At 35.9% G+C, this 25,364-nt stretch overlaps 1 protein-coding gene across 2 annotated transcripts; it reads left to right on the top strand.

The window, feature by feature from the left end:
• Positions 1–816: 816 nt before the first annotated feature.
• CWC22 (CWC22 spliceosome associated protein homolog) lies at positions 817–25,341 on the top strand. Of its 2 annotated transcripts, XM_083841461.1 has the most exons (19): positions 817–979; positions 1,401–1,494; positions 2,622–2,689; positions 3,534–3,653; positions 3,763–4,020; positions 4,591–4,719; positions 6,294–6,462; positions 6,845–6,898; positions 7,868–8,003; positions 8,093–8,299; positions 8,418–8,480; positions 8,850–8,945; positions 10,201–10,282; positions 10,620–10,680; positions 19,487–19,564; positions 20,663–20,815; positions 21,776–21,903; positions 22,720–22,821; positions 22,922–25,339. In XM_083841461.1, the coding sequence occupies exons 2-19, from the start codon at positions 1,468–1,470 to the stop codon at positions 23,124–23,126; spliced, it is 2,136 nt and encodes a 711-aa protein (XP_083697587.1). In that variant the 5' UTR covers positions 817–979; positions 1,401–1,467; the 3' UTR covers positions 23,127–25,339. The 2 variants fall into 2 exon arrangements, with proteins under 2 accessions (XP_083697587.1, XP_083697588.1); XM_083841462.1 differs by lacking the exon at positions 817–979 and having other exon boundaries at positions 1,279–1,494; positions 3,766–4,020; positions 22,922–25,341.
• The last annotated feature ends 23 nt before the right edge of the window (positions 25,342–25,364 follow it).

The raw sequence follows: 25,364 nt of genomic DNA, 5'->3' as shown, positions 1-25,364 counted from the left end.
TGCACTCAGCTCTGGTGAGGCCGCACCTTGGGTACTGTTTTCAGCTTTGGGCCCCTCGGTACATGAAGGACATCAAGGCTCTGGAGCATATCAAGAGAAGGGCTGCGAAGCTGGTGAAGGGCCTGGAACACAAGTCCTGTGAGGAGCGGCTGAGGGAACTGGGGTTGTTTAGTCTGGAGAAGAGGAGGCTCAGGGGAGACCTTACTGCTGTCCACAGCTACCTGAAAGGAAGGTGTGTGGAGCTGGGGGTTGGTCTCTTCTCACAGATAACTAGCGACAGGACTAGAGGGAATGGCCTCCATTTGCGCCAGGGGAGGTTCAGCTTGGTAATTAGGAGACATTTCTTCTCAGAAAGAGCAGTCAGGCATTGGAACAGGTTGCCCAGGAGGTGCCCAGGAGGTGGTGGAGTCACCGTCCCTGGGGTTGTTCAAGGAAAGGTTGGACGTGGTGCTTACACTAAACATGGTTTGGTGGGTGACATTGGTAGTAGGGTGATAGTTGGACAAGATGATGTTGGAGGTCTTACCAACCTTAATGATTCTATGATTTTTTTTTTTTTTTGTCCTGTGACACATTCACATCAGCATTGCCGAGTACCAGCTGGGCTGACAGGAGCAACAGGCCTACTACGGATGAATGAACTCAGGAAGTGCTGTATCAGTTTACTTCCGATTTTGTTATTGCTTTTTTTTTTTTTTTCCCTGCAACAGTCCCTACAACCATTTTTTATTCAAAATAACAGCCTGAACAACAAGAGCACGGACGAAGACGGCGCTAATTCCCTCGGACACCCTCTGCCCCGCTCGCAGCCAGTCCGGCGGCCCTGCCCTCAAGATGGCGGCCGCGCCACATGGCCGCAGAACTACCGTTCCCGTCGCGCAGCGCTGCCCGGAACATGGCGCCGGCTGAGCGGGGCGGTGCCGAGCCCGGCGCCCTCATTGTGCGTCGCGTTCCGGCGGAACTGCCGCGGCGGCGGGCGGTAGGTGTGGGTCGGGGCGCTGCGGGCGGTTTGGGGGTACTGGGGGGGGACCGGGGAGGCCCTGCCCCGCACACAGCCGCAGGAGCGGGGCAGCCCCCGCCGGGTCTCCCGGCCGCTGGGGTGGGGTGGTCGCGGCCTCCGTCCCAGGCCGCGGGCGGTGGCGCAGCGCCGAGACGGCTCGGGGCCGTGTGGCCGGGCCCGGGCTGGCTGTGGCGGGGCGCTGGCGAAGTCCAGCTGCCGTTGTGTGCCCTGCACGTCCTTGTGCCTGTGCTGTGCAGCCCTGGGAGGGGGTTGGTGTGCACCTGTGGTGGGGCTGTTTGTTTGGGTTTAATATTCGAGCGTATGAAAACAACAAATTAAAAACTCAGGTTCCTCTGTCTTACGCGGTAGAAAAAATGTGAGTGTTTTTTGTGTGTTGTAGATGAAATGTTTTTGATGCACTGATCCACTTTGCTGCGTGTTCAGAGCTTCATAAAATAGAAGTCAAGATGAAGAGCCGGGTGACACAAATAAATGTAAGTGCTCTTAGGCCTAAATTAGGGGGTTGGTTATTCTGTTACTGGTGGTTAGAACCCTGCATAGGCTTCCTTGCTCTTAGGTTTGTCCTGACCTTTCTGACTGATGTGGCTTTTGATAGGGATGCTTGAGGGGTAGGTTGATATCTTTTTGTATCTTTCCAGTCATGTGATTATAGTAGTGTGCCCTCATCTTTCAAATAAGCCAGTTAGGCGAGGCATGTTGTTTGGAAATTGACTAGGAAGGAGGCTGCTGGCTGTGGCAGGAAGCCTGGCCAAGAGCTGCGGGTGACTTCAGCAAACATACCTGGCTTTTGCAAGGAGACATGAGAACTCCCAGTTCCAGCAGCATCCATAGCATTGTTTTACTCCTGTGAACGTTCACTTGTCTGTTAGGGCAAAGGCAAATATTGTAGAACTTATGAGAATGGATAGTCCAAAAAAGACCTGACTCTTCCCATGTGTTAAATATATATTATATACATTACTTGTGAAGTTGGGAATGATTTAGTAAGAAAACAAATTATGGTTAGAGAAAAGGAGGAGGTTAACAAAAAATATGTAATAAAGAGGACCCTCAGAAGAGGGAAAAGCCACCAAAAAAGTGGCAGAATTCTGTTAGTATTGGATATGATTCGACAAATTGTACAGTGATGCATGGACGAAGAAAGCAGTAAAGGAACAAAGGGAGACTGAAGGTCAGTCTACCCTAGTCTCTAGTCTGAACAGCAGATGCCTTGGAGGAGTACTTTCATGGCTGCCTTGCTTCTAAACTCTTCACAAGTGCACTCCCAGTCTCCACATATTTGCAGTTTCCTGAGCCAGGTAGTTTCTTTGGTAACCTATGTGATTTTTTTTCTTCTGTGTTTAGTTTGAGAGCCATGAACCCATGTCCAAACTTAAAATCTGGGTCATCCTGTAGCAGGGAGTTCTGCTGCTTAAGTAGGCATTATTTAGAACTAGCTCTCCTTGTCATGAGCCTGACTGCTGTAAGCTTTATTTTATGACCTTCGCTTCTTGTAAGAAAGTAGGAGACTAAAGCCATGGTATGCCTTCATGTCAAAATACACATTGATTATATTATATTATAACATCGGGGCTTGAATTTTTTCCTGTTTTCTTTAAAGCATGGTTCCAGTCACGAGAGGAAAGAGGAATACGCTTCACGCCACAGAAGTCTGTCTCCAGAGGACAGGTAGAAATGACTGATTTATATAACCTATTTTTTCATTTGTATACCTTCCGTAAAGAGAAGTCCAAAAACAAACAAAAAAACCTCTGTGCTTTTTATCTTTTTTTTTATTACCATAGCTGATCAGTGAAAAATAACTGCAGGTTTAATAAAATACTTGCATGCCAAGAAAACAGTAATTAAATTGACTTGTTATTATAACTAATTACTTAAAAGTTCTTTACTCATTTAGTTAAAATCTCAAGGGTCTAAAAAATGGAAATTAGATGCCAGCTTCTTTTTTGGACTCATTGCTGATACTACAACTGTTGCTTTAGAGCAAGATTATGAAGGCCAGCAGGAGATGGAGAAATATCATTTGAAGCGCAGTCTACTGAGGCAGGAGATGAACTACTAGCAATTTACTTTAATTTCATGTTTTAATTGGTATAAAACATCTTGTACCAAACAGAATGTCATTTTTAATAGTGTCTTTTCTGTTTCACGCAACACCAGTAAAAGTAGGTGAAATGAATGCATACATCTTAAGAAATACCGCATGCAGCATTTGCCTTTGGTATTTGATGCTATTACCATTTGGCACATACTTTTAAGTTGTAGGAGGTGCTTCCTTTTACAGTGCTTCTCTTGATTAAAAAAAATATATATAAATATGTGAAATGTATAAAATTATTTGCTGCCTGTCAACATGTTATTATAAAGGGAGCATCTTCTATTTGAGTGATGCATGTATTAAGACCCAGAGTGCAGAGGTGGACTTGTTGGCATATATGTAACAGATTGTTTTCAAGTAGATATTAATAGCACAGCCTTTTACTGAGAATTTTGTTTCTTGGGTTGTGAATAGGCATATAGAACGTGACAGGTCTCCATCTCCCAGAAGAAGAAGAAGATACTCTGATGACAGCAGATATGATCAGGAATATTCAAGAAGGGACTACTATGATGACAGAACTTCAGAAGGAAGGTGAATACCAAGCCCTGTTTTTTAATCAGTATGGAAGTACTGATTTTATAGAATAAAAGGTGAAAAATTCTCACAAACCTTTTCATTACCTCTTATTTTGTCTCCTTAGAAGGACAGAAAGAGGGAGAGACAGACATTATGAGAAGTGGGAGGAAAGAGAATCTGATCGAAGGAAGCAGAGAAGACTCTCTTCCCCTGATCGCAGAAGTCCAGAGAGATCAGCAGTTCAGAGCTCGCTTGCTCAAGATGAGACCACTTCAAAGAAGAAGAAAGAAGAAGTGGATCCAATCCTTACTCGCACAGGTGGTGCATATATTCCACCTGCCAAGCTCAGGATGATGCAAGAACAAATCACTGATAAAAATAGGTGAGTTGATGGTAATGTATTAGGATTCTTTCTAAAAGCAAAATGGTAAAGGATTTTAGGAAATGTTGGTGAAAATGGGATGCCTTATGTAGGCTGTAATGATTCTTTTGAAGGTACAGTTTTCTCACAAAAGCAGATGAGAGCTGTCTGCTTGTAGTCTTCGTCCTTCTTTTCTCTTGGGAAAACTGAATATAATGCCAACCAGTCAAACAAGCCAAAAAAAAAAGCAAACATAACAAAAAAAAACCCACCTCAGATTATGACTGTATCCATTTCTGCTGTAAATGGAAGAGTGGGATACAGAGTATAAACAGGGATTTTTTTGTAATACCTTAGAAAACCAAACATACTGTGTTAACACCGCATCTGTGGAGAATTACATTTTGGTATATCATGTTGGTTTTGTAGGTTCCTGATAGTTAAATGTTTAACTGTGAATTGTTTTTCACATTTATGCAGTGAATGTTTTCTATGTTATTTAATACAGCTTACCTTCATGCTTTTATATAATACATACAACAATGCTGCCTCAAACTTACACATTAATCATTTGTGATACCTTTGTAATAGCTTGGCATATCAGAGGATGAGTTGGGAAGCCTTGAAGAAGTCAATCAATGGTCTTGTCAATAAAGTGAACGTTTCTAATATAGAAAATATCATTCATGAGCTCCTTCAGGAAAATATTGTTCGGGGAAGGTAAGCGATAAAATATTTTAAAACATCTCTTTTGCTTTTCTATTAATAGGTATATCGTTCACTTGTGTATCGCTCTGTGTGTTTAGTAAATGGATACTAGTCTGATGTTAAAATTCACCTTAGTCTGTATTGTCCAATGTAGAGGAGTTCCCTGCTTGGGAAATGGGAGTGGGGGAGGTGGAGGAAGCACCGTATGCTTGGAGGAATAAGAGAGTACAACACATGATAGGTTTCCTTTTCATAGTAGTTTTACCTGCTCATATATCGTGAATGGTTTGAAACTTACAGGTGACTGTGTCTATTTACTTCAGTATTCCTAGGTTTTTATCTGGAGCTAAGTATTGTCTGAAAATACACTTTATTACAGCTGTCTGACTAGATTGTTTTCCACCTTTATCTTTGCCATTGTAGCGTGGAGAAATGATTATTGTGCTCTTTGAGATCAGTACTAAGTCATGGCAACTGTATAAGTAAAAGCGGTCTGAACTAGACTAGTTTCACTGGCATCTGAGAGCATCTAAGTTTCAAAACAAAATATTATGTTCCTGTACACCAGTATGAAGTGATTCTTTTCAACTGATGACCTCTGATTTAAGTAGGAATAAGCTGATGCAGTTTGGCTTTAGATCCATGTAGGGTTTCTTTTGAAAGACACAGATTTCAATTGGCCGTAGACAAGACAGTTGTTTTTCAAGTATGTACTTTAAAGATTCGTGTTTGGAGATTTTTTTTTCTTGTCTCCCTTTTGTAATGAACTAATGCAACAACATTGAAATTCTATGTACTACAGCACTAGAAAAAGTAAATCTGAGAGGTCTCAGAAGATTCTTTTCAGACTTCACTATTGATATATATTTAGGATGATGTAGTAACTTATGAGCCCTCTGCTTCTATTCATTTAGGTTCTAAAAAGATGGTCTTATTTCAGTTGTGTTCCAAAACATAGTTACAATGTTGAAGAATGCAGGTTCATCTGAGAAAAGCATTGAAAAGTATTACTTAGCCTATTCTGGCTTTACTAAGCATTCAATTTTATTATTCCTAGGTGGATCTTTCAAGGATCTTTTATGAAAATATAATTTTGATTTCCTAGCTAGTTTTGCCTGTTTAGGTTATTCAGTATTTTGGATCATAATTCTTCTTTGTAAATAGTTGCAGAGCAGATGTTTTTTTCTGTCACAAAGAGATTTTTGCTATTTCCACTGAGGGGGCTGGGGAAGAAACAGCACAGTCATACAAATTTAAAAGCTTAAGAAGAGCCTGCAGTGTGGTTAAAAATAGGATAATTGCAGGTTACAAGATAGAGACTTTTTAAGTGCTTACCACTTTGAAAAATAGCTCTAATAGGCATAATATTTGAAAGATACGGTGCTAGTTTAAGAGTTTCTGAGTTCAGTCATGTTTGGGCAACTTGATTTTGCAAAACTCCATTTGTTGCACAATAAACAACTGATAGAAAGATACCAGACTGTCATTTTCAAACTGTTGTAACAATGCAATCCTATTTTATGATATGTACTGCATTAAAAACATTAAGATTTTTCTTGTAATAAAACATTTATGTATTTTTACAGGGGGTTGCTGTCTAGATCGATTTTGCAAGCTCAGGGTGCCTCTCCAATTTTTACCCATGTTTATGCAGCTCTTGTGGCAATTATCAATTCCAAGTTTCCAAATATTGGTGAATTGATTCTCAAGAGGTTGATACTAAATTTTCGCAAAGGATATCGCAGAAATGATAAGGTATGTAAAATGTCAAGAAGCAGCATACTGAAACATGTAGTTCTGCTGTGCTGAACTTGTACCGTGTACATTCAAATGATGTGCTTGAAACGAACACAGCCGAGACCTGTGGATTGGGACCCATCATTATATTTGACTTAACATGAGTACATTAAGTATATTAGTATTAGAGTATCACGAAAGCTTGACAACCTATTTTAAGTTGGAACTGTGGTGTATTTTTATTTGAAAGTATATGGTCCTAATTGTAGAACATACCAAAATAGTTATTTTCATGACTTAATTTGACTGATATGCACAAATCTTTAGTAAGAGTGTCTGAGTTCTAAGTTTTTCTTCTGTATAAGACGCATTGTAACTTCCTGCTTTATTTCTTTTGCAGCAACTCTGTCTAACATCTTCAAAGTTTGTTGCACATCTGATGAATCAGAATGTGGTATGTTACTATTTGATCCATACTTTATGTGGCTATTTTTGTATTTATTTTTCTAGCTTCAAGACTATGGTAGCCCAAGTGAAGATGCTTTCTCTATTCTAAAGGTTACAGTGTTTGCTGTAAGTGTTTAGGACCTTTTTAGAAAAGACGTTCTATATGGTAATTTGGCTATGAAGTTTTCACTTGCCATTGCACTTATACTTCAGAGCTTCCCAAAACTTCATGTATGTGTTCAGGCTAGTATTTCGATAGTTTGCTTTTTATCAAAGGCTGAGTCTGGGGCTCTGTCCCAGAGATCTTAAACAGAGTTTTCTCACAACACTGTAATCTCATACAGACTTAAGCATCTTTGTAGGCAGAATTAGACTCAGATGCATTTCAATCAAATTTGAATCTATCTGTATGCCACTATCTTCTGTGTTTTAAATCCCAGGATTTCTACCCCAGTTAAATGGGATACCCCAGTTTGAAACATTAGTTTCTTCCTTAATAAAATGATGTATATTCCCAATGGTTTTTTGAAAGACTGAAAGAAACAATCTCATATATGCCATTTGCTTATATACGTGACCCTGGACGACTGGTTTGATTATAGACACCATTCATTCCAAAGCTAGTATTTTACATTCAGGTGGTTTTAGTAATGTGTTATTTTATTTGCTTGTTGGAAATGCCTTCTGTTTTATCTTAGGGGCAAAATATTTTTCATCGCTTGCTCACCAGAGTGTAGCCACATTTTGGTAGCATAGTCACATTGACTATGAAGATGGTGTATATACAGGTAGTAAAATTGTATTTGAAATGTTGACTACATCTTAATTAGCTTTGTCCTGTGTGTTGCCTTGTGTATGCATGATTGAACGAGAGTTGTGTGACATCCTCAAAGGCTAGACTTCTCAGACAAGTAAATCACTCTACTAATAATGGAACATTGTAAATTCATGTTCTTTACTGATATTCTTTTTAAAGGCTCATGAGGTTTTGTGTTTGGAAATGCTCACCTTGCTTCTTGAAAGGCCTACTGATGACAGTATTGAAGTAGCAATTGGGTTTCTTAAGGAGAGTGGGCTCAAATTAACCGAAGTTTCTCCTAGAGGTATTAATGGTAAGTAGAATTAGCCATAACGTTAGGGTTTGTTTTTGTTTGTATTAAAAAGTCCTTTTTCATATTAACGTTTCTGTCTATTTTGAAAGCGATCTTTGACCGTCTTCGACACATCCTGCATGAGTCTAAAATTGACATGCGTGTTCAGTACATGATAGAAGTCATGTTTGCTGTACGGAAAGATGGCTTCAAGGATCATCCGATCATTCCAGAGGGATTAGATCTAGTGGAAGAGGAGGATCAGTTTACTCACATGTTGCCATTAGAGGATGAATACAACCCAGAGGATATTCTTAGTAAGTTAGAAATGGGAAATACTTCTGTGTTTGTATTCTTGGGGAATACAAACTGAAGATTTAATATGCAGTGTTGTTCTTCATTGATGTACTTTAAAGATTCTCTTTTATTTTAAAGATGTTTTCAAGATGGATCCAAACTTTATTGAGAATGAAGAGAAATACAAAATGCTCAAGAAAGGTAGGTGTGTATACGCATTTTATATATAACAGATGTATTATGTATTTTACATGTATAATGTGTGCATATTTATGTCTATATATATTTATGTGTGTTTATATGGCATTTAATTATTCAACTGTTACCAATTTTATTATTTAACAGCAGGTGGTATTTGTGTCCCAAATAACTGCCTTTTAGTTCATGATACACCTTTCCAGTGTATTCCTGCAATCTTCTTCAGTGTTGTTTCTGCAGCTATGTATCATTCAGTTGTGACATACCTTCTCCACCTGAGACACTCCTTCACTCTTAGGTGTTGGATCAGGTGTTCTTTGATGAAACTACTGTGATTCTACATTCCTTTAATCTGGGATACTGTTCTTTCAGAAATTCTTGATGAAGGTGACAGTGAATCTGAACCAGATCAAGAAGCTGGAAGTAGTGAGGAAGAAGAAGAGGAAGATGAAGAGGAGGATGAAGATGGTAAGTGCGTGACTGGAAACTTAGAGACCTATTGTTGTGGTTTTTTGTAGATGAAACAGGAAACGAGACCTTAACTTCTGTTACACGCTTTCCAAAATTAAGAATGTTGCAATATTGAGGAAGGTTTTAATCCAAACTTATTCCTACATCTAAGTATTTAATACTAGCAAGTAGTATTCTATTCCATCCGGTATTTCTTCCATTTAAAAGGAAGCATTCAGCATAGACAAAATGAGAGAGATCTTTGCTTGATTTTTCTTGACCTTATCAATTTCATTCAAGAAGACCCTTGCAGACCTAAAATGTTAAAAATAACTTACATGAAAATGCTAACTTAACAACTAAAAAAAAAAAAACAAACCCTTATGGTCATATCTTGTGTTATATCTTATTAACTTTTGAAATCAGACTGGGTTTTCTTAAAACTGTATTTACATCTTTGTTTATATCTCAGTTCTGTTCAGACCCCTTGATCTGCACCAGAAGTACTCTATTCATGTGTTTTCAGATAATGTTGTATATACTACAACGTAACTGAAATGTTAGTGCAGAGTCTGTAACTGAAAAGCAAGCAAAGTGCTGTTCTTGCAGAATACTGAGAATGAATTTCCTCACCACTTTAGCAGAGTATTTTACAGCAGAGCAGAACTTCCACGAAACTTCTGGTTGACTGGAGGGGTCAAGGAAGGGAAGAGTATGAGAATTCACAGGATGTTTATTCTATTGCTAAACTTTAAAGACTGAAGGAATAGTGAATGAAGGTGTTTCTGGAATGGTTGTGGTTTGGAATAATAGATATTTCTGCTCTTGATTCAGGAGAAAATACAACTTTGCAGAATGCGTTCTACACATAGTGGAAATAAAAAATTCTCTTGTTAAATACAGGAGGATCTATATAAAGCATTGTATAGTTACGTTATTCAGAAAATACCTTGTTAATAACGTAAGCAAAGAATGTTAAACCCAGTGGTGCAATTGCTAAATCAGGTTTTAGGATTTCAAAGGAATTAAACTCTTAAAATTGTATCTCTAAATATTTACCTGTTAGTCAATAATCAGACAAACACTGTTTTTTTATTTTTCCCCCTGTAAAAGAAATATATATATACACACACGAAGTTGCGAATTAATCTTAAATATTTGTATAAGAAGTATTGCATAGCGTGTTACAGACCTAATAAAAACAGATGTGTTATAAGAGATTGCTTATACCTGCCTTGATGTTTTGCTATTTCAAACTGCTTTTCTTTCCCAGGCCAGAAAGTTACAGTCCATGACAAAACAGAAATTAACCTGGTCTCCTTCCGTCGTACAATTTATCTTGCTATTCAGTCAAGGTAAATATTATATAATTTATACAGGAGTGCGTTTCTTTTGACATGGTTGAAGTTGAATATTCTTTTTTCTTTAAATTGTATGCTAAAACAGGATTTAAGTTCAATATAGAGCCTGATCTAATAGTGTAAAGCAGACTATTGTTTGACAAATGGGTAGATGAATTATCATCCTAAGATAAATTCATTTTGTTTTAAGTGTTTATGAAATTAGTGCACTGGGACTTTTCTATGAATATTGCTGTAATCAGAATTGTTTGAGTGAACAAAAGTCATGGTTTTTAGTGTACTTATATTGCACGGATAAGGAGAAATGGTTTTTTTTTTTGTCTTATTATAGCTTAGACTTTGAAGAATGTGCTCACAAATTGCTGAAGATGGACTTTCCCGAAAGTCAAACTGTAAGCCTTGCTTTTTATTCTTTTTTGTTATTAACATGATTATTAAGTAGTTCTGTGGTAGTATATAGAATCCTTCCTTGTCCAGGGACCTAGTCGCTAAAGAGAGTGGATGAATGGGTAGTCTCCTTACAGTTGCTTCTCATAATGTCTTTAAACCTTTAGAGCAAATAGGCTGATACTTGTTTCTTAAAATGCTTTTTTACACAGTTTCTACTTTCTGTCAAGCAGGTCAAATGTTTAAGGCCTATTTGAAAATGTTTGTTAGTTGGACTGTTGGAAGAGTTAACCTCTAACAAAAGTGCTGTAGCATGGCAGATACTCTCAGCATTCTGTCCCTGAAAGAGAATGGAGTTGGAGATAATACTTGAAGGCAGCTGTGAACTTTGTCAGTGGGGCTAGAAATACAGGCTAGTACTAAAAGAATGAATTGTGGTTTTGCTTCCATAGTCTTTTGAATAATAGTGCGTATTGATTTAAAACAACTTGGGTACGGATGATTTATTGCAATCTTCTCAGACAGAAATTGTTTGCAGACACTGTTTAAGATCAATTGGTATGTTTTCAAGTAAAGGAAATTGTTCATCAGTCAGTAAATAATTTACATGAAAGCAAATTAAGAATTCAGGTGACTGCTGTGTATTTTCTTACCTGATTCTTTAATTCTGTGCATGGAGTACTTCAAGACTACCTAAATGCAATACTAAGCATGCATAGGATTATGGCTTCCCATGAAGCCATAACCTGAAGGATTCTAAGTAGAGGAAAGAAATCCTGTTTTGCAGCAAATCAGTTCAGCTACAGAGCGAACAATCTAGAATATACAAACTACATCATATAATGAAGATGTAAATTGAGTAACACTGCTTATTGAGTAATTGCTTAGCAAAATACTTCTCAAATGTTGGTGTTTAAAATACCACTGCAGTCTATCAACTACCAACTATTCTGTGATCAAGATCTACAAAGTAAATGTATTTAAAAGGAAAACAACAACAAAAACAACAAACAAAAAACCAACACCACAACATAAGTCAGGATCTTAGGTACGTAAAACAGTCTTTTTTTTTTCACCACTTAATTTGGGAAAACTAGGTGTTTTTGAGACTTGACTTAATATTTGCTGCCAGCATACTTGTTTTTACTTTATGTGAATGCCTTACTTGCTGAAAAAATAATATCCCAAGATGCACAAATGCAATTAAGGTGTTACTTTCCGTGTAGGACTAATATATAGGGTACTAATTTACTGAATGTGAATCTTTTTATATTACGTAATTGTATGAAGTGCTTTATAGAAATAAAGACAGAAGTTTGAGCTTTGAGAAACTTGGTATTTCCCCTGCTAATCAAAATTTAAAATACAAGAACAGAATACTCCTTGGCACTGCAGTGTACTACAGGATACTGATGAGAATGTCAGCAATTTTTTTTTGTTTTTATTTAGTAAGCTGTTTTTCTCTGACTTGAGATGGAGACACTTTTCATTTTTGCTATGAACTGAAATGCTGCTTTTTCAGAAATAAATGATACTGTTAAACAGAAACATCAGTCTTCTATTTCCTGTCTGATATGCATGCAGTTAATTCTTAGTCTTCAGCTTTATATTCTCCTTCCTCAGACTACTCACCTGAACCTCATCTTTTTTTTATGCTCCTTTTTTGGATGCAAAGTTTCTATGCCTCAGTGTCTATTATTCTTTATCTAAAACACCTTTCTACAATTTTGTATTGCAAATTTACAGGCAGTTTTTCTTTTTTTTGGTCTTTAACAGAGGGTTTTAGTTTTTTTTGTTGTTGATTTTGATGCATTTTGGTATGTTCTGCTCCTCACCATTTAGCAGTAACACTGAAGTATTTAGCATGTCAAATATTCAGAATTTTTTTTTTGTTTGCCTTGTAAGGAAAAAAACACATTGAAACTGATATTCTTTACAGTAAATTTAATAAGAGGCTTGCTTTTCTTAAGTGCTAAAGGACCAACTGACGCCTGCAGATCAGAAGTTGAAGAGCTTTGTTCTTGTAGTCTCTTCTAGAGCCTGTGACAAGCTGTTCTAAACAAGCCTTTCAATTACTTCTTAAGCATATGTTTGGTCTTGGCACAGAGTGCTACTTCTGTTCTTAAAAAGTACTGTTATTATCTGTGTTAAAACTGCATTAATGTAATGCACTGCCAAAGAAGAAAATTTAAATAAATTAAAACTAGTAGAGGAATATGATATTACCAGTTTTCTGGCTTCTGAACTACAACGGAAGCAAAAACCAAGCCTGTTTAAAATGTCAGAAATAGGCTTTTCAGTTTGCTTTCCCTTAACAGATTTTTGTTGCCTCTGCTCTTGGAGGAGTATGTTTCAGTTTCTGGTGGTTTTAGTTGAAAGGATTTGAGAATCTTCATGGTAGTACAGATCTAGACAGAAAAAAAGAAGTACTTAACTAGAGAATCATTCCTTCTTTAGTGTATGAGGAATGCAGATCTTTTTCTGAAAGATCTTACTGCATACAGAATACTTAATTTCGAAAGGATTTAAGCATTGTTCAAGCTGAGAGTATAAAGTGTTCTTCCCTTGTTGCTCAGCCCACAGGGGCGGGGAAAAAAAAACACCACCTTGTTCTTGCTCTTTAGAAGTTTGGCTGAAATAGGTTTGGTTTTTGTTTGTTCTTTTCATTGGTTGTGATGTGAACTACATTGGTGTACAGCAAAGTTTGGAACTTCACTAAATTAAATTAGCTTCATCTGTAAGATTATCTTATCTTCAATACAGCTATCTCAAAAATAATGTGTCACAAGATTTTTATTTATTCACTTATTTTTTTACTTGAAAGGAGAAAGCTTGTTCTAGGCACAGCCTTCTTGAAAGAATTATGCATGCTTTTGACACGTTTCCATTTTTATGGAATGGTGTCACACTTCCTCAAATCAGTCCCACTTTGGAGTGGAGGGGGTTGTGAGTGTCTCTGTGCTATTTCTGCATTTAGCGTTTGAAGATAACAGGAGTACTAATTTTGACTTGACGTCCACTGAAAATGTAGTCCAGGAAGCTGGTATGGAGTGGGATGGTCTAAAGCTGATAACTGTCTTCTGGTCAAGTAGATGATTTCTTAGATGCATTGGTTTCCTTTCTCACTACAAGGCGTTGCAACAGGTAGGTTTGGCAACTGCACCGTGATTACTTCACAGACTTGCTACTATCTGTAAAACATGATCATCCTCAAGTGGTTCTTCTGTCTTTTGTAGGAAGATTTTTTTTGTGAGCCCTAGATGCTGAATCAATGCAAATTTTCAGAACTTGTGTTTAAAAATAGTACATACCCAAACAGTAAATGAGATTGAGTTTTGTATGTTTAATTGGAGTTCTGTTAATGCATAAGTGCAGTATAACATGGTATTTCTCTGCTTCTTTTGTTGTTAATATCAGTGTTGTTAATAGACTTACACTTCCATACATGAATATACCTAATTGTATGAACCATATACTATATCAGCTTGGACTCGATCATATCATTTAGTTCAGGCTTCTAATGAAATTTAACTAATTCTTTTTAAATACATTGCCTTAAGTCTGCAAGTTTCATCAAAATCAAAGCAATCTTATTCTTGAACCACTCATCTAGGCATCTGCCTGGCTCAAGGCATTAGTAGCTCTCTTAGTTTCAAGGTATTGTAGTAGGATGAAGAACAGTAAAACTAAAAAAAAAAACCAAAAAACTTTAATTACTTTTTATATTAAAAAAAATCAGAAATCAGAAGGGTAATGTTAGGTTAATCTGACCATTTTATGCTAACTGAAGTTCTTATAAACTGCATAGTATTTTAATCCATTTTTTACATGCATAGGAGCCTCACAAGACTATAACAGGAAAAAAAAAACAGCTTCTAAACATTATAGTTGGAACATAAAATCTTAATAGGCAAGGTCTTGCGCATTCAGTGGCTTTAATGTGTGTAGCATACAGTACTGTTGGCATCAATATAATCCCTGAAGATAAACTGCAGAATCTGGATCTTGAGTTAAAAATTGGAAAGCCCCTTCTTAGTGGAACCAGTTCACTTTCTTTCTTTCCAGTTAATCATATAAGTTACATATTTAGAAACGAAAACAGTTTCTAAACAGAGTTTAGTAGGTGTGAATAAACTAGATACTTTGTCTGACCTGATATTTTTTATGATCTGAATAGGGGTTATTCTTACTAGGCTTTTGGATCACCCAAAGGAGCTGAGATTTTGCGGGAGAAATTGTCTAGTTATGTAGATGGATTATTGAAAATACCACTTGGAAATAACTAGCAACAGATTTGAGATACTTTTTAAACCGTACCTGTATGGGATGAAGTCCCAGAAATTCAACTTAAAGTTTAAAATATACCTTTTGGAATACATGAAATCTATTAGAAGATGAGATTATTTTAAGGTCTATAACTCTCAATAAGTTTAAATGTTTCAGCTCTTACTGATCTTTTCAACCAGAAAATAGATTTAAAAAAAAATAAAGACTAATTTTCAACTATCTCTTAATTGTGATTTTTTGGATATAGGCTGTATGCACTTCATAAATGTGGTAGGTGATACTTCTGATAAAATATTTCTAATAAACAAAGTTTTCTATAATTGCATATCTCTGGCAATAATAGAAATGCTAATGATGTAAGAATAGCCAGTTTCATTATGTACCTGAGAAGCTCATTGCTCTTTGTATGCATAGTAGTGTATGTTGGTGTCTACAAAGTGAGCGTATAGAAGACAAAAGGAATTGATATTTTTGTATGTTGCTTATAACAGGCGTTAGCTAGAACTCTGACTAGACATGGATCTTTCAGACATGTATGCATGCATTTAACCTAAGGAGATGGAATTGCTCAGATTTACTCAGTGGCATCACTTAAGTTTTGCATGTGTACCTCTCCCTGTGTGGCTTTAATGTATTTCACCCTTTGTGTGTGTTGCAAATTTGTAGCAGGAAACATATTTAGAGTAACACAGTTAAATATACATATACCCTTAAATCCAGTTAGTGATTCATACATAAAATCTTGTGGGTCTAATTTGTTGCAAGGCTTCTGATAACTGTATTCGGCTTTAATCATAGACTGCCCTAAATATGAAGCAAGCTGAGGTAAAAAGTGGTAGATAAAGGGACAATAAAACTTGAGAAAGACTATCAGCTGACCAAACACAGGACAGACCTGGAGGCCATATAGTAGCTGCCAAAAGCACTGTGTTGTTTGCCAAGAAACCACCTGCTACTGAAACACCTTCCATTGCTTTGCTACTCTTGCCTCTAAGCAGCTAGTCTAATTCTGAGAAATGAAAGAGATGCTGGGGAGAAAGTAAGCGTATGTAAGTTACATATACTAAAATATGCAACGGTAGAGAAAGCTTTGAAGGTAGGAAGCAGAAGTCAAGTAAACTTCAGCTGAAATTAAAATAGGAAAAGAGAAACAGCATCTGTGAAAGCAGTGCAAGTATGTGTAAAATGCAAGGCATGAATTTCACATACTTCCAGTTTCACAGTGATGTAAACCAGCCTATATCCTTTACTAGGTTTGTTTACAGCGATTCTGTAAGTTCCTTGTGTGATCATAGGCTCTATTTGCAGTGAATGTAGCCTTTGTGATACTGGTTGAATGTAGAGTTGGGCAGGTTATTCTTGTTCTGTAAAATGGTAAAACTGAAAACAAGTCTGATTTTTGTCTTTTCCGAGTTTACACTTTAGCATCTTTAAATTTATTATGATACTTTCCCTGCTAGGTTGCACCAAGGTCCATCCAACCCATAATCCAGTTTGGGTAAGAACTAGGAGTTCTTTAGGGAGAACTGAAAGAAATGCCATGTATTTAGAGGGATCTTTCTCCTTATCTTCTGTCTCAGCAGTTTTGGGAAGTGCTATTTTTCCATGGTATAATATTGAATTAAAGATATTTACAAAAGATCATTCACTTCATCTGTATGGAACATCAGATATTTTTGAAGTATTTATTTATTTTGTGATTGGATAGCTCTGCTTTCAGAGCTAAGCTTGATAGTCATTTGTTCAGCATTGTATGCAAGTCTTTAAACAGCACAATATCTAAATTAAAACTGAGAAACAAGTTCATTGTATTCTCTAAAGCAAATGATGGGCTAAGACCCACAGACTCTCCTTGCCATAAAGGTCATCAGAAGTGTTATCAGTGGAAGCTAAGAAATGAGTTAACTAACCTTTTAAAGCTATAAATGAAGCTAGAATTGCTATGTGAACTTCTCACATCTCTCAAAAAACAATTAAATCATTTTAAAGTTTATTAATTTTTAATCTGGAAGATGGTTACTCTAGACCTAACCTCGAGTTGTTTTGATAACACTAGCAAGAATATCTGTGGGCAGGTCTATTTTCATGCATGTGGTTATTCGAGATACCCTCCTAGAAATCATTGTAATATTTAATTAAAATGTTAAAATATTTAATTACTGTAAACCACAGGGGATACCAATGTTGTAATTGCATTTAAGATGAGGAAGAGAAGTAATTTATTTTTTCAAGTCTTGCTGACTTTATTAGCAATGGCATCAGCACTTTACCCCTGTTTATTGTTTAAAAACTGATTAACTGCAGCATTACTGTAAAACAGAATAATATAAAAAGTTAATATGCATTTTAATATACCAAGCTAACGCAATGCGACAGTGTTGATAGGAATGCCTTTAAACACACTTGCAAGCTTCTATTTGATACATTACTGCCTCAGTATTTAGAAAGGATTATTTCTTGTTAAACATAGTTGGCTTTTTGTTTGTTCTGAGTACAGTGTGTGATGGGCAAAATGTTTCTTTTCAGCATGCGTGCCTGGAAGAATGGCACAAGTGGGAGAATATCGAGTCTGGTAGATGTTACACTAAACTGCTTTCAGATATAAAAAGAATAAATAACATGATTGAAATTATGATAGCTCAGGCAAAACTTCATTTTATTTTTTCCTCAGTTAAGTAATATTTTTATGGGAGTGTTAGTTGAAAGAAATTTATCTGAACTAATAATGAAAAATAAATGACTGATAGCCTAAAACCTGTTTGGGAATGCCATAAACTAGTTCATAGTATGAAGTAGGTCATATGAGAAAATACTAAAATAAAGTTTTAATGGGGGAGATACTGCAGTCCTTTTTTGTGCCATATATTTCATGGCTCTTAATTTATATAAAAATGTTTGCTTCAGTTGTCTTAATTACCGTTTCAAATTGTGCCCTGAGCCAGTTCATAGCTGTATCACAATCTGCTCAGTTCACATAGCCAGGAAAATAAGTTTTATACATATATATATATATGTGTGTGTGTGTGTATATATATATACACATATATAAATAAATAAATAAAATCCTGTATGTTTATTGCCTAGGCCACTGGTTCTCAGCTGGTGAAGTGCTCTGATCCTGGAGGTGACAATCACATTTCCCTCTGGGTTTTGATCCAGATTCCCTACTGGTGTTGGTGCACACAAAAGAACATGAGGTGGTAGCTCCCAGGGGGTGCCAAGATAATGATCTTGGGGTGGTGATATTGGGTAAAGAGGAGAAAGGTAGTCAGGCAACCTTTCTTCCAAAAAGGCAGCCCTTTTTTTTGGGAGAGGAGAGTGGGGTCAGAGCTGGTTGTTTTAGATGGTAACAGTGGAAGGAGAGCATCTTCTGCGGGATTGCTGTAATTGATACTTAGATCCACGTGCCCTCAGACAGGAGGGAAATGGAAGGTAGACTGTTAGTGATGGAATGTATGTAAAAGCTTTGAGAGGCTAATCTCTCTCTGCTTCCCCTGCTCCTTCCTAGCCATGAATAGGAGATGCTTGTCTAGAGGGTGATTCCAACCAGGAGCCTAAAGCAGTTTCCTTTAGAAGAGTTTCTCTCCATTCCTTCCGTATAAAGGAGGAAGTCTAGGCAAATCAGCCTCATAAGGCTTAAATTTAGGCTTCCTGAATTTCTAATGTACCTGAAATAGCCCAAAGCTTATTTAAAAATAAATAAAAATCCAGAATGGTAAAAGCACTCTTGTTGGATTTATTTTTTTTTCGTTTGTCTGTTCCTCCCACCCCTCACAGAATTACAGCTTTTTTCTCATTCTTGCCAGCAGTAGGATTTAAAAACCTGACTTTTGCTTGAACTACCAGATGGTTACTTTGTGATTAAAAATATATATATATGAATAATTATACCAATTACATACAGAAATGTTATGGTTTAAAATTGAAATAGTTGTTTTAAGATGTGTATAAATGTATATATGCTTAACGCTCCTCCCATTCATGAGCTGCCAGTTCCTACTCATAAAAGATGAGTGTATACATGCAACTTTCTAGTTTCAAAGCCTAGAGTTCTGAAATTAAGATAACAAATATGTACTAACCATACTTAGGTATTATTTTTTCTGGGGTTTCCTGTGATACACTTCAGTATGGATTTTCTTACCTTCATTTTCTATAGATACAGGGGACTGGTGCTATTTATAAAAAAAGTTTTTGTGATAACTCCTTTTCCTCACTGTGGTAAAGGCAGTTTGTAAATTAGATTTGACTTTGTTATTGCATTGTACAGTGTGTTAGCTCAAAAATTTAGCTTAAGCAGAAGAGGAAATATGAATGGCAAATAGCTCATGTTTAGGCCCCCAATAACCTCAGAAACAAGAAATTCAGAGAACTGCTGACGTTTCCAATGAGTTTTATGTAGATAGTCTTGTTTTAAAGCTGGCATCCATGTATGGATTTCTTCAATATTTTGATACTTTGTAATGATATTTTTACTGCTACAGTGAATTTATCTAGTGAAAATTTTATTTTATTTTAAATCAGAAAGAACTCTGCAATATGATACTTGACTGCTGCGCTCAGCAAAGAACGTATGAGAAGTTCTTTGGGTTACTGGCCGGGGTGAGTTCTAATTTCAGATTTTATACTGTATGCTTTACTCTAGTTCTTGTGTCAAACTTAAATTTTAATAGATAAGTAAAACTAAGTCTTTATTCTGAAAATGGTTATGCTAATTGATTGAATTAACATTTTGATTGTAATAAGCATAGTGAATGCAGAATAAGAACTCATTCTCTCCTTAGGTTATTGCTTTTTTGCCTGCCTGTTTTCATTACTGTAGAAAGGTAAATTGTAGGCCAAGGCATGGTACTAAAAGTTAAAGGTACTATGAGTTACTAGAAAAATCCTTTTCATGGTGCTAAAGATTGACTTTGGAGACTCCTCTTTTCCAGATGCTTCAGATTGTCTTTAGAGGACAAAACAGTAATTTCAGTCCTGTTTTTTAGTTTTTGTTTTTCAGTAAACTGCTAGTTCCTTGCTGGCTTTTTTTTGTGTGTGTGTGTGTGTAAGTAATTAATAGTTGCAGTTATTTCTTAGTTTAAGCTTTCCCTGTCTTGTGTTGACAGAGCTGACTAGTTAAGTTCAAATAGTTGTCCTAAGGGAGCAAGCAGTTATGCTGAAAGGGATTGTTTTTTTCCATTTCTACTTTTTTATCCAATATTTCTGCTGACATTGTTACGGAGCATTAACCATATGAATCTGCATATTCAAAAGCAGTCGAATATAATTGTCAATTTCCATCTTTCTTGAAATGTTTATGTCCAAAATGTCTTACCTCTGGCTGTGTTCCCTGCTGCCTCTCTAATTTTGAATACCCATTCAATGATGTCATGAAAAAGTTATATTTGAGGGGTTACATCCAGTGAGAATACTGGATGTATGGAAGTAAAATAAATTGCTGGATAATTTGCTGCAGGTCAAAATCAATTATTACTACTTCTGCAATGCAGATGAATTTCTTGCTCTGACAAACTGCCAAAAGCAATAAAATATATCAATTTGAAGGTATTTTCTTCTCCTTTAAGTATTAGTTTAAAGGAAAACCTTGCAGTAAATATTAGCACCATTACATTTACATTGCACAGGTAATTTATATGTAGGGTATTTGCATGTTTAATATTTTGTTTAATCTGTTTAAATTGTAAAATACTGTTTCAGCGTTTCTGCATGTTAAAAAAAGAATATATGGAATCCTTTGAAGCTATTTTCAAAGAACAGTATGATACTATTCATCGTTTGGAAACAAACAAGTTGAGGAATGTTGCCAAGATGTTTGCTCATCTACTGTACACTGATTCAATTCCCTGGAGTGTAAGTAGAACAGTCTATTGTCATATCCTTTTTATTTAATTATTAATGCCTAGTATTTTGAAATGGTAGGTAAAACATCAGTTTTACTATTTTTCTGCACTTTGGAGCTATTGCTATTTAAAAAAATATAATTAAATATATTCTTAGGCATACTGTTGAACAATTGTGTTGATCATCTCTTCTTCCTAACCTATCCCTGTCCCCTGCAGTTCTTAACTAGTTGATTCGCACTATTATTTTACAGAGCTCAGCTGGAATTGGTTGATTAAAATGTACTTTTTTTAGCTAATCAGAGGTGTAAATAGTAGAACTGTCTCTTGAAAATAAGTCTAAAAAAATAAAAATTATCCTTATAATTATATAAAGTTTTTCATTTTAATGTATAATAAATTTTAAAATGCTGCATTTTTGTTATTTAAGATTTCTTTTAGAAAGAATAAAGGCAATCTTACATTCTGCTATATAACAATACAACATTAAAAAAATAATTACAGGGTAACTTCTCTTTTCATGCACTTTTATTCTTGTTACACAACCTAATCTAATTGTCATTCACAAGTCAGTTGTGAGTTGTCGCACACAAGTCAGTTCAAATATTTCATCTGTTTAGAACTGAAGTTTCAAATCTTTAAATTTCCAGAAGTTCACACATCTGACTTTTTTTAATCCATGGAATTTTCTTAAAATAAATCCTAAAACTAGTAAACTAAACATAGTAAATTTTACTATGCTAGTAAAATTACTAGCATAAAAGTGATCAGAAACTTTCTGCAGGTTGTAGAACAGAATTCTCAAGGATGAAAAAGTCTTGACCAAGATTTAGCATTTATATTTGTGAACAAAAATAAATAAATAAAAATCAGACTGTTAGTTATTTCAGGAGGTCAGTGGGTTTTAAGAGAAATGAAAGAAAGAATGTATGTTTTAGTGTGTTTTTTTTTTCCCTCTGAACATTTTCAGGTCCTTGAATGTATAATACTGAGCGAAGAAACCACCACATCCTCCAGTAGGATTTTTGTCAAAATATTCTTTCAGGAACTTAGTGAATATATGGGACTTCCAAATCTAAATGCAAGATTAAAAGATGAGTAAGTTGAAATCTATTTCAAAACTGTACGTTGAATTAATTAATCTGAAAAAGTAAAAATAAGAACCCTATTTTCAAATTCAAACAAGACCGTAGTTTTGTAGCTGTAGTACTCAAGAGTAAATACATGTATAACTTCATTCATTTCAAGAGTCCTGTTAAATTGAGTGCTACCTACCATTGACTTGGGTTCAAGTATGTGCGTTTATACATACTGCCATATAGCTGGCTATGTAATAAAAGTTGCTGTGACTTCTCTTTCTGGCAAAACTTAGAAAAAAGCACCTAATCCTAGTTTTTCTAGGATTAATTGCTTGTCCTTCAATATGATATAAATAACACATTATTTTAAGTATGTATGTTTTTAATACACTGTATTCTGGCAACGCTAATCTTTGTTACTAGAAGAAACCCCAACTTACAGGAAGTACCTCTATGTATTAACAGAATTTAGTAGATGGTTTATACTTAGGGCCCTGTTTGATGGAACTTTGTCATAGGTACCTAGATCTTTGACCTTCTTGGTCATCAAGTAATATCCATTGCTATCACAAGCTAGATCTCAGAGGTCTCTTCAGGGCTTCACAAAATTAGGCTCTTGATGTTGTCAAAATCTGACAGTATTTTTTTTATTAGACCAATAGAAGAATTTTGTTAATATATGCCACAGATATAATGAAAGTGCTGAAAAATGCACGAAGAGAAAACTTATGCCGTGCTATGAAGTTGTGTGCAGTTCCTTTTTCAGTTTATTAATGTCAATGAGAATTAGTGCTAAACTGGCATAGCGCTTGATTTAGATGTTTGTTTTCAACAGAACATTGCAGCCTTTCTTTGAAGGATTACTGCCTCGGGATAACCCAAGAAATACTCGCTTTGCTATCAACTTCTTCACTTCTATTGGCCTTGGAGGACTAACGTGAGGAACATTTTTTTGTTTCTATTTGATTCTTGATTTCTTTCCCTGTGCCTCCCCCTGAGAAGGGGGAAGAAGTTAATTTTTTTCTTTTGTAAATTAGGGATGAATTACGAGAACATCTGAAAAATGCACCAAAGATGATAATGACACAAAAACAAGATGTTGAGTCATCAGATTCCTCTTCATCTTCAGAAACAGACTCTTCTTCAGATTCTGATTCTGACAGCAGTAGCAGTAGCTCAGAGTCATCCAGCAGCAGTGACTCCTCATCTAGCAGTAGCAACAGTAGTGACTCAGGTATTTAAACACTAACTATTCATTTCCCTTTTATTTGTTGCCATACTTCTATTTACTGCTCTTGCTACATATGCTTGTTTTGATAAACTAGCTATAGAAGGTGTCACTGTGTTTTGTTTAAAACGTATACAGGAATAAAAATAAATATATGTAAAATTTCTTTAACTTATGTGTTTCAAAATACTACCTTTTGCTCATGGAAACTTACTTTAGAAATCAGAAAAACTACGCTCTATTTTTAGACACTTAAGTATTTGAGGAACACTGTGTTATTGAAGACTTTCTTACACAGTTGATACCTGTTACACAGAGCTATCATTTCAGTTCCATGGAGGAAGGAGGGGTTAGAATTGTTCCCTATTAATATCTCTGTGGGATGCCTACTGGTGATCTATGTCCTTCTCTGTAAATGTGTCTCTTCATGGATCAGACAAGCCATTGCTCAGTTCTAGCAGTGTGTTTAATTTAATTCTTCTTCTTAGTCTCCATTTCCTAATTAGCCTTCCTCAAAAAGAGTTTGTGTGTTGATATAGTGAAGGTTCTAGTCTTGAGAGAAATCTCTAAGGAAGAATCAGCTTTGCTTACAACTTACTATTTTATAGTTTTGTGTCATAATCACTATTTAGCATCTTGTATCATCCTGCTCATGTGTAGTGTTCTGTTTGACATGAAGTGTCATAAATGTTGCTTAATCTGTGAAGTACATGCTAGTATGAATTAGTGTGTGCAGTCTCTCCTGTGTAACATGAGCAGATGATAACACAGCATGACTTTCTATAGTTCAGAAGCTTGGTGATTCAAAGTTAATTTGATTTATTGTGTGCCTCGGAAACAAAAATATAGATTAATAAAATAAAAGCAGTGTGAACTGCTCGTGTTTTGGAAATGCATTTCTTTCCTCTGTTGCACTGTTACTATAGAAAATCTGATTTGGGTGTCATTATGAAGCTATCACATTAATGACAACAAAGCACTAGAGGAGGGCACAGTTAAACAGGGTCAGAGAAGGCGTTAGTTCAGCAAAGAGCCAGATGGCTCCTGCAAAGACAGCTGCAGCTCTGCTGAGCTGCTTGATAGGAACCAGAGAGGTAAGTCCTTAGTGACAAACCAACTGAGTCTGCAGTCTGCTAGTACGAACACTTAATTTTTGTAATCTTAGGACCTTCTCTTTTACTACTTGTCCTTCCTTCATGCAGGAACACACATTCATTAAGACTTTTGATACCTTAGCAGCCTGGTTTCACCTTTTTTTCTTGTTCTTGTGTACTTAAATACAGTGGTTGGAACAATAATTTGCGATAACTGTATTCTGTAACGGTAAGCTTCATTCAGGCTTGCTATAAAATGAAGATCCATTACTGGTTATAACTGTGTTTTCAGCTTTTTAAATCTAAAATAACTTGGTAGAGATAAAAAGGAATTTTTCATAAGTGTGTTACACAGTATTTAAGTTTTTCAGCAGTACAGTGTATGAGAAAACAGAAAAACTGCTCATTAGAAATTGGGCATGCAACTAAACTGGAGATTGCTCCTTACTGACATTTATTGTGGAACTTCACTGTCTGGCTTTGCACTGCTCTGGACAGGCCGTTACAACCAAAACTGGGCTACCAGAGGATGAAATTTGTAGTGAAAGATGCTTATTTGTTTTTACTTATTTTCTGGAGTCTTTTTCTGCATTCTGGTGGACGTAAAATGATAGGAAAAACACTGTTGGAAAAGAAAAACTGTATCTTCCAAAATCTAACTGAACTGATCCATCTTTGCACATTATCAGAGTGCCAGTAAGCCTTAGTTCAAACAGATTAGCCAGCTGCTCTAAAACTCAGATATTTGATGTACTATTAAATCAATTTATGGCTACAGTATTTTCAAAAGACAATTAGGAACAGTTAAATGATACGATACCATAGTTCATACAATAAGCCATAGTAATGGTTTTTCTCTAAATGGCTGTAACTCTGGTGTTCATTGTTTACTTACAAGGCTTGTCACATCTGTTGAGTGAAATCTAGTGGTTCTTTATAAAGAGCAAGCAGGAGGAGTAAAATCTCTTCCACAGAGATAAGCACTACTGTATATTCAGAAATATAGAAGTTAGTTCATAATCTATATGGTTTCAGAGGTAATTGTAAAACTCGGCTTTTGAAAAGAAAGTATTAGACAAATATAACTTCTAATTGAAAGCAAATCAAGTATTCTTTGCTGGTTTAAAGCAGTTGCACACTTTGATTTCATTCAGAAAT

The sequence above is a fragment of the Anser anser genome, assembly GCF_964211835.1.
Source record: "Anser anser genome assembly, chromosome: 6".
In the NCBI taxonomy this organism is placed as follows: Eukaryota; Metazoa; Chordata; class Aves; order Anseriformes; family Anatidae; genus Anser; species Anser anser.
The sequence above is the reverse complement of the archived record's forward strand: the minus strand, read 5'-3'. Positions and strand labels throughout refer to the sequence as shown.

Bases quoted from the DNA above. Each gene is read 5' to 3' on its own strand.
- CWC22 (XM_083841461.1), top strand. From the start codon at position 1,468: ATGAAGAGCCGGGTGACACAAATAAAT. The intron at 8,946-10,200 runs GTAAGTGCGTGA...TTTCTTTCCCAG, and splicing joins TGAAGAGGAGGATGAAGATG to GCCAGAAAGTTACAGTCCAT. The intron at 10,283-10,619 runs GTAAATATTATA...GTCTTATTATAG, and splicing joins TATCTTGCTATTCAGTCAAG to CTTAGACTTTGAAGAATGTG.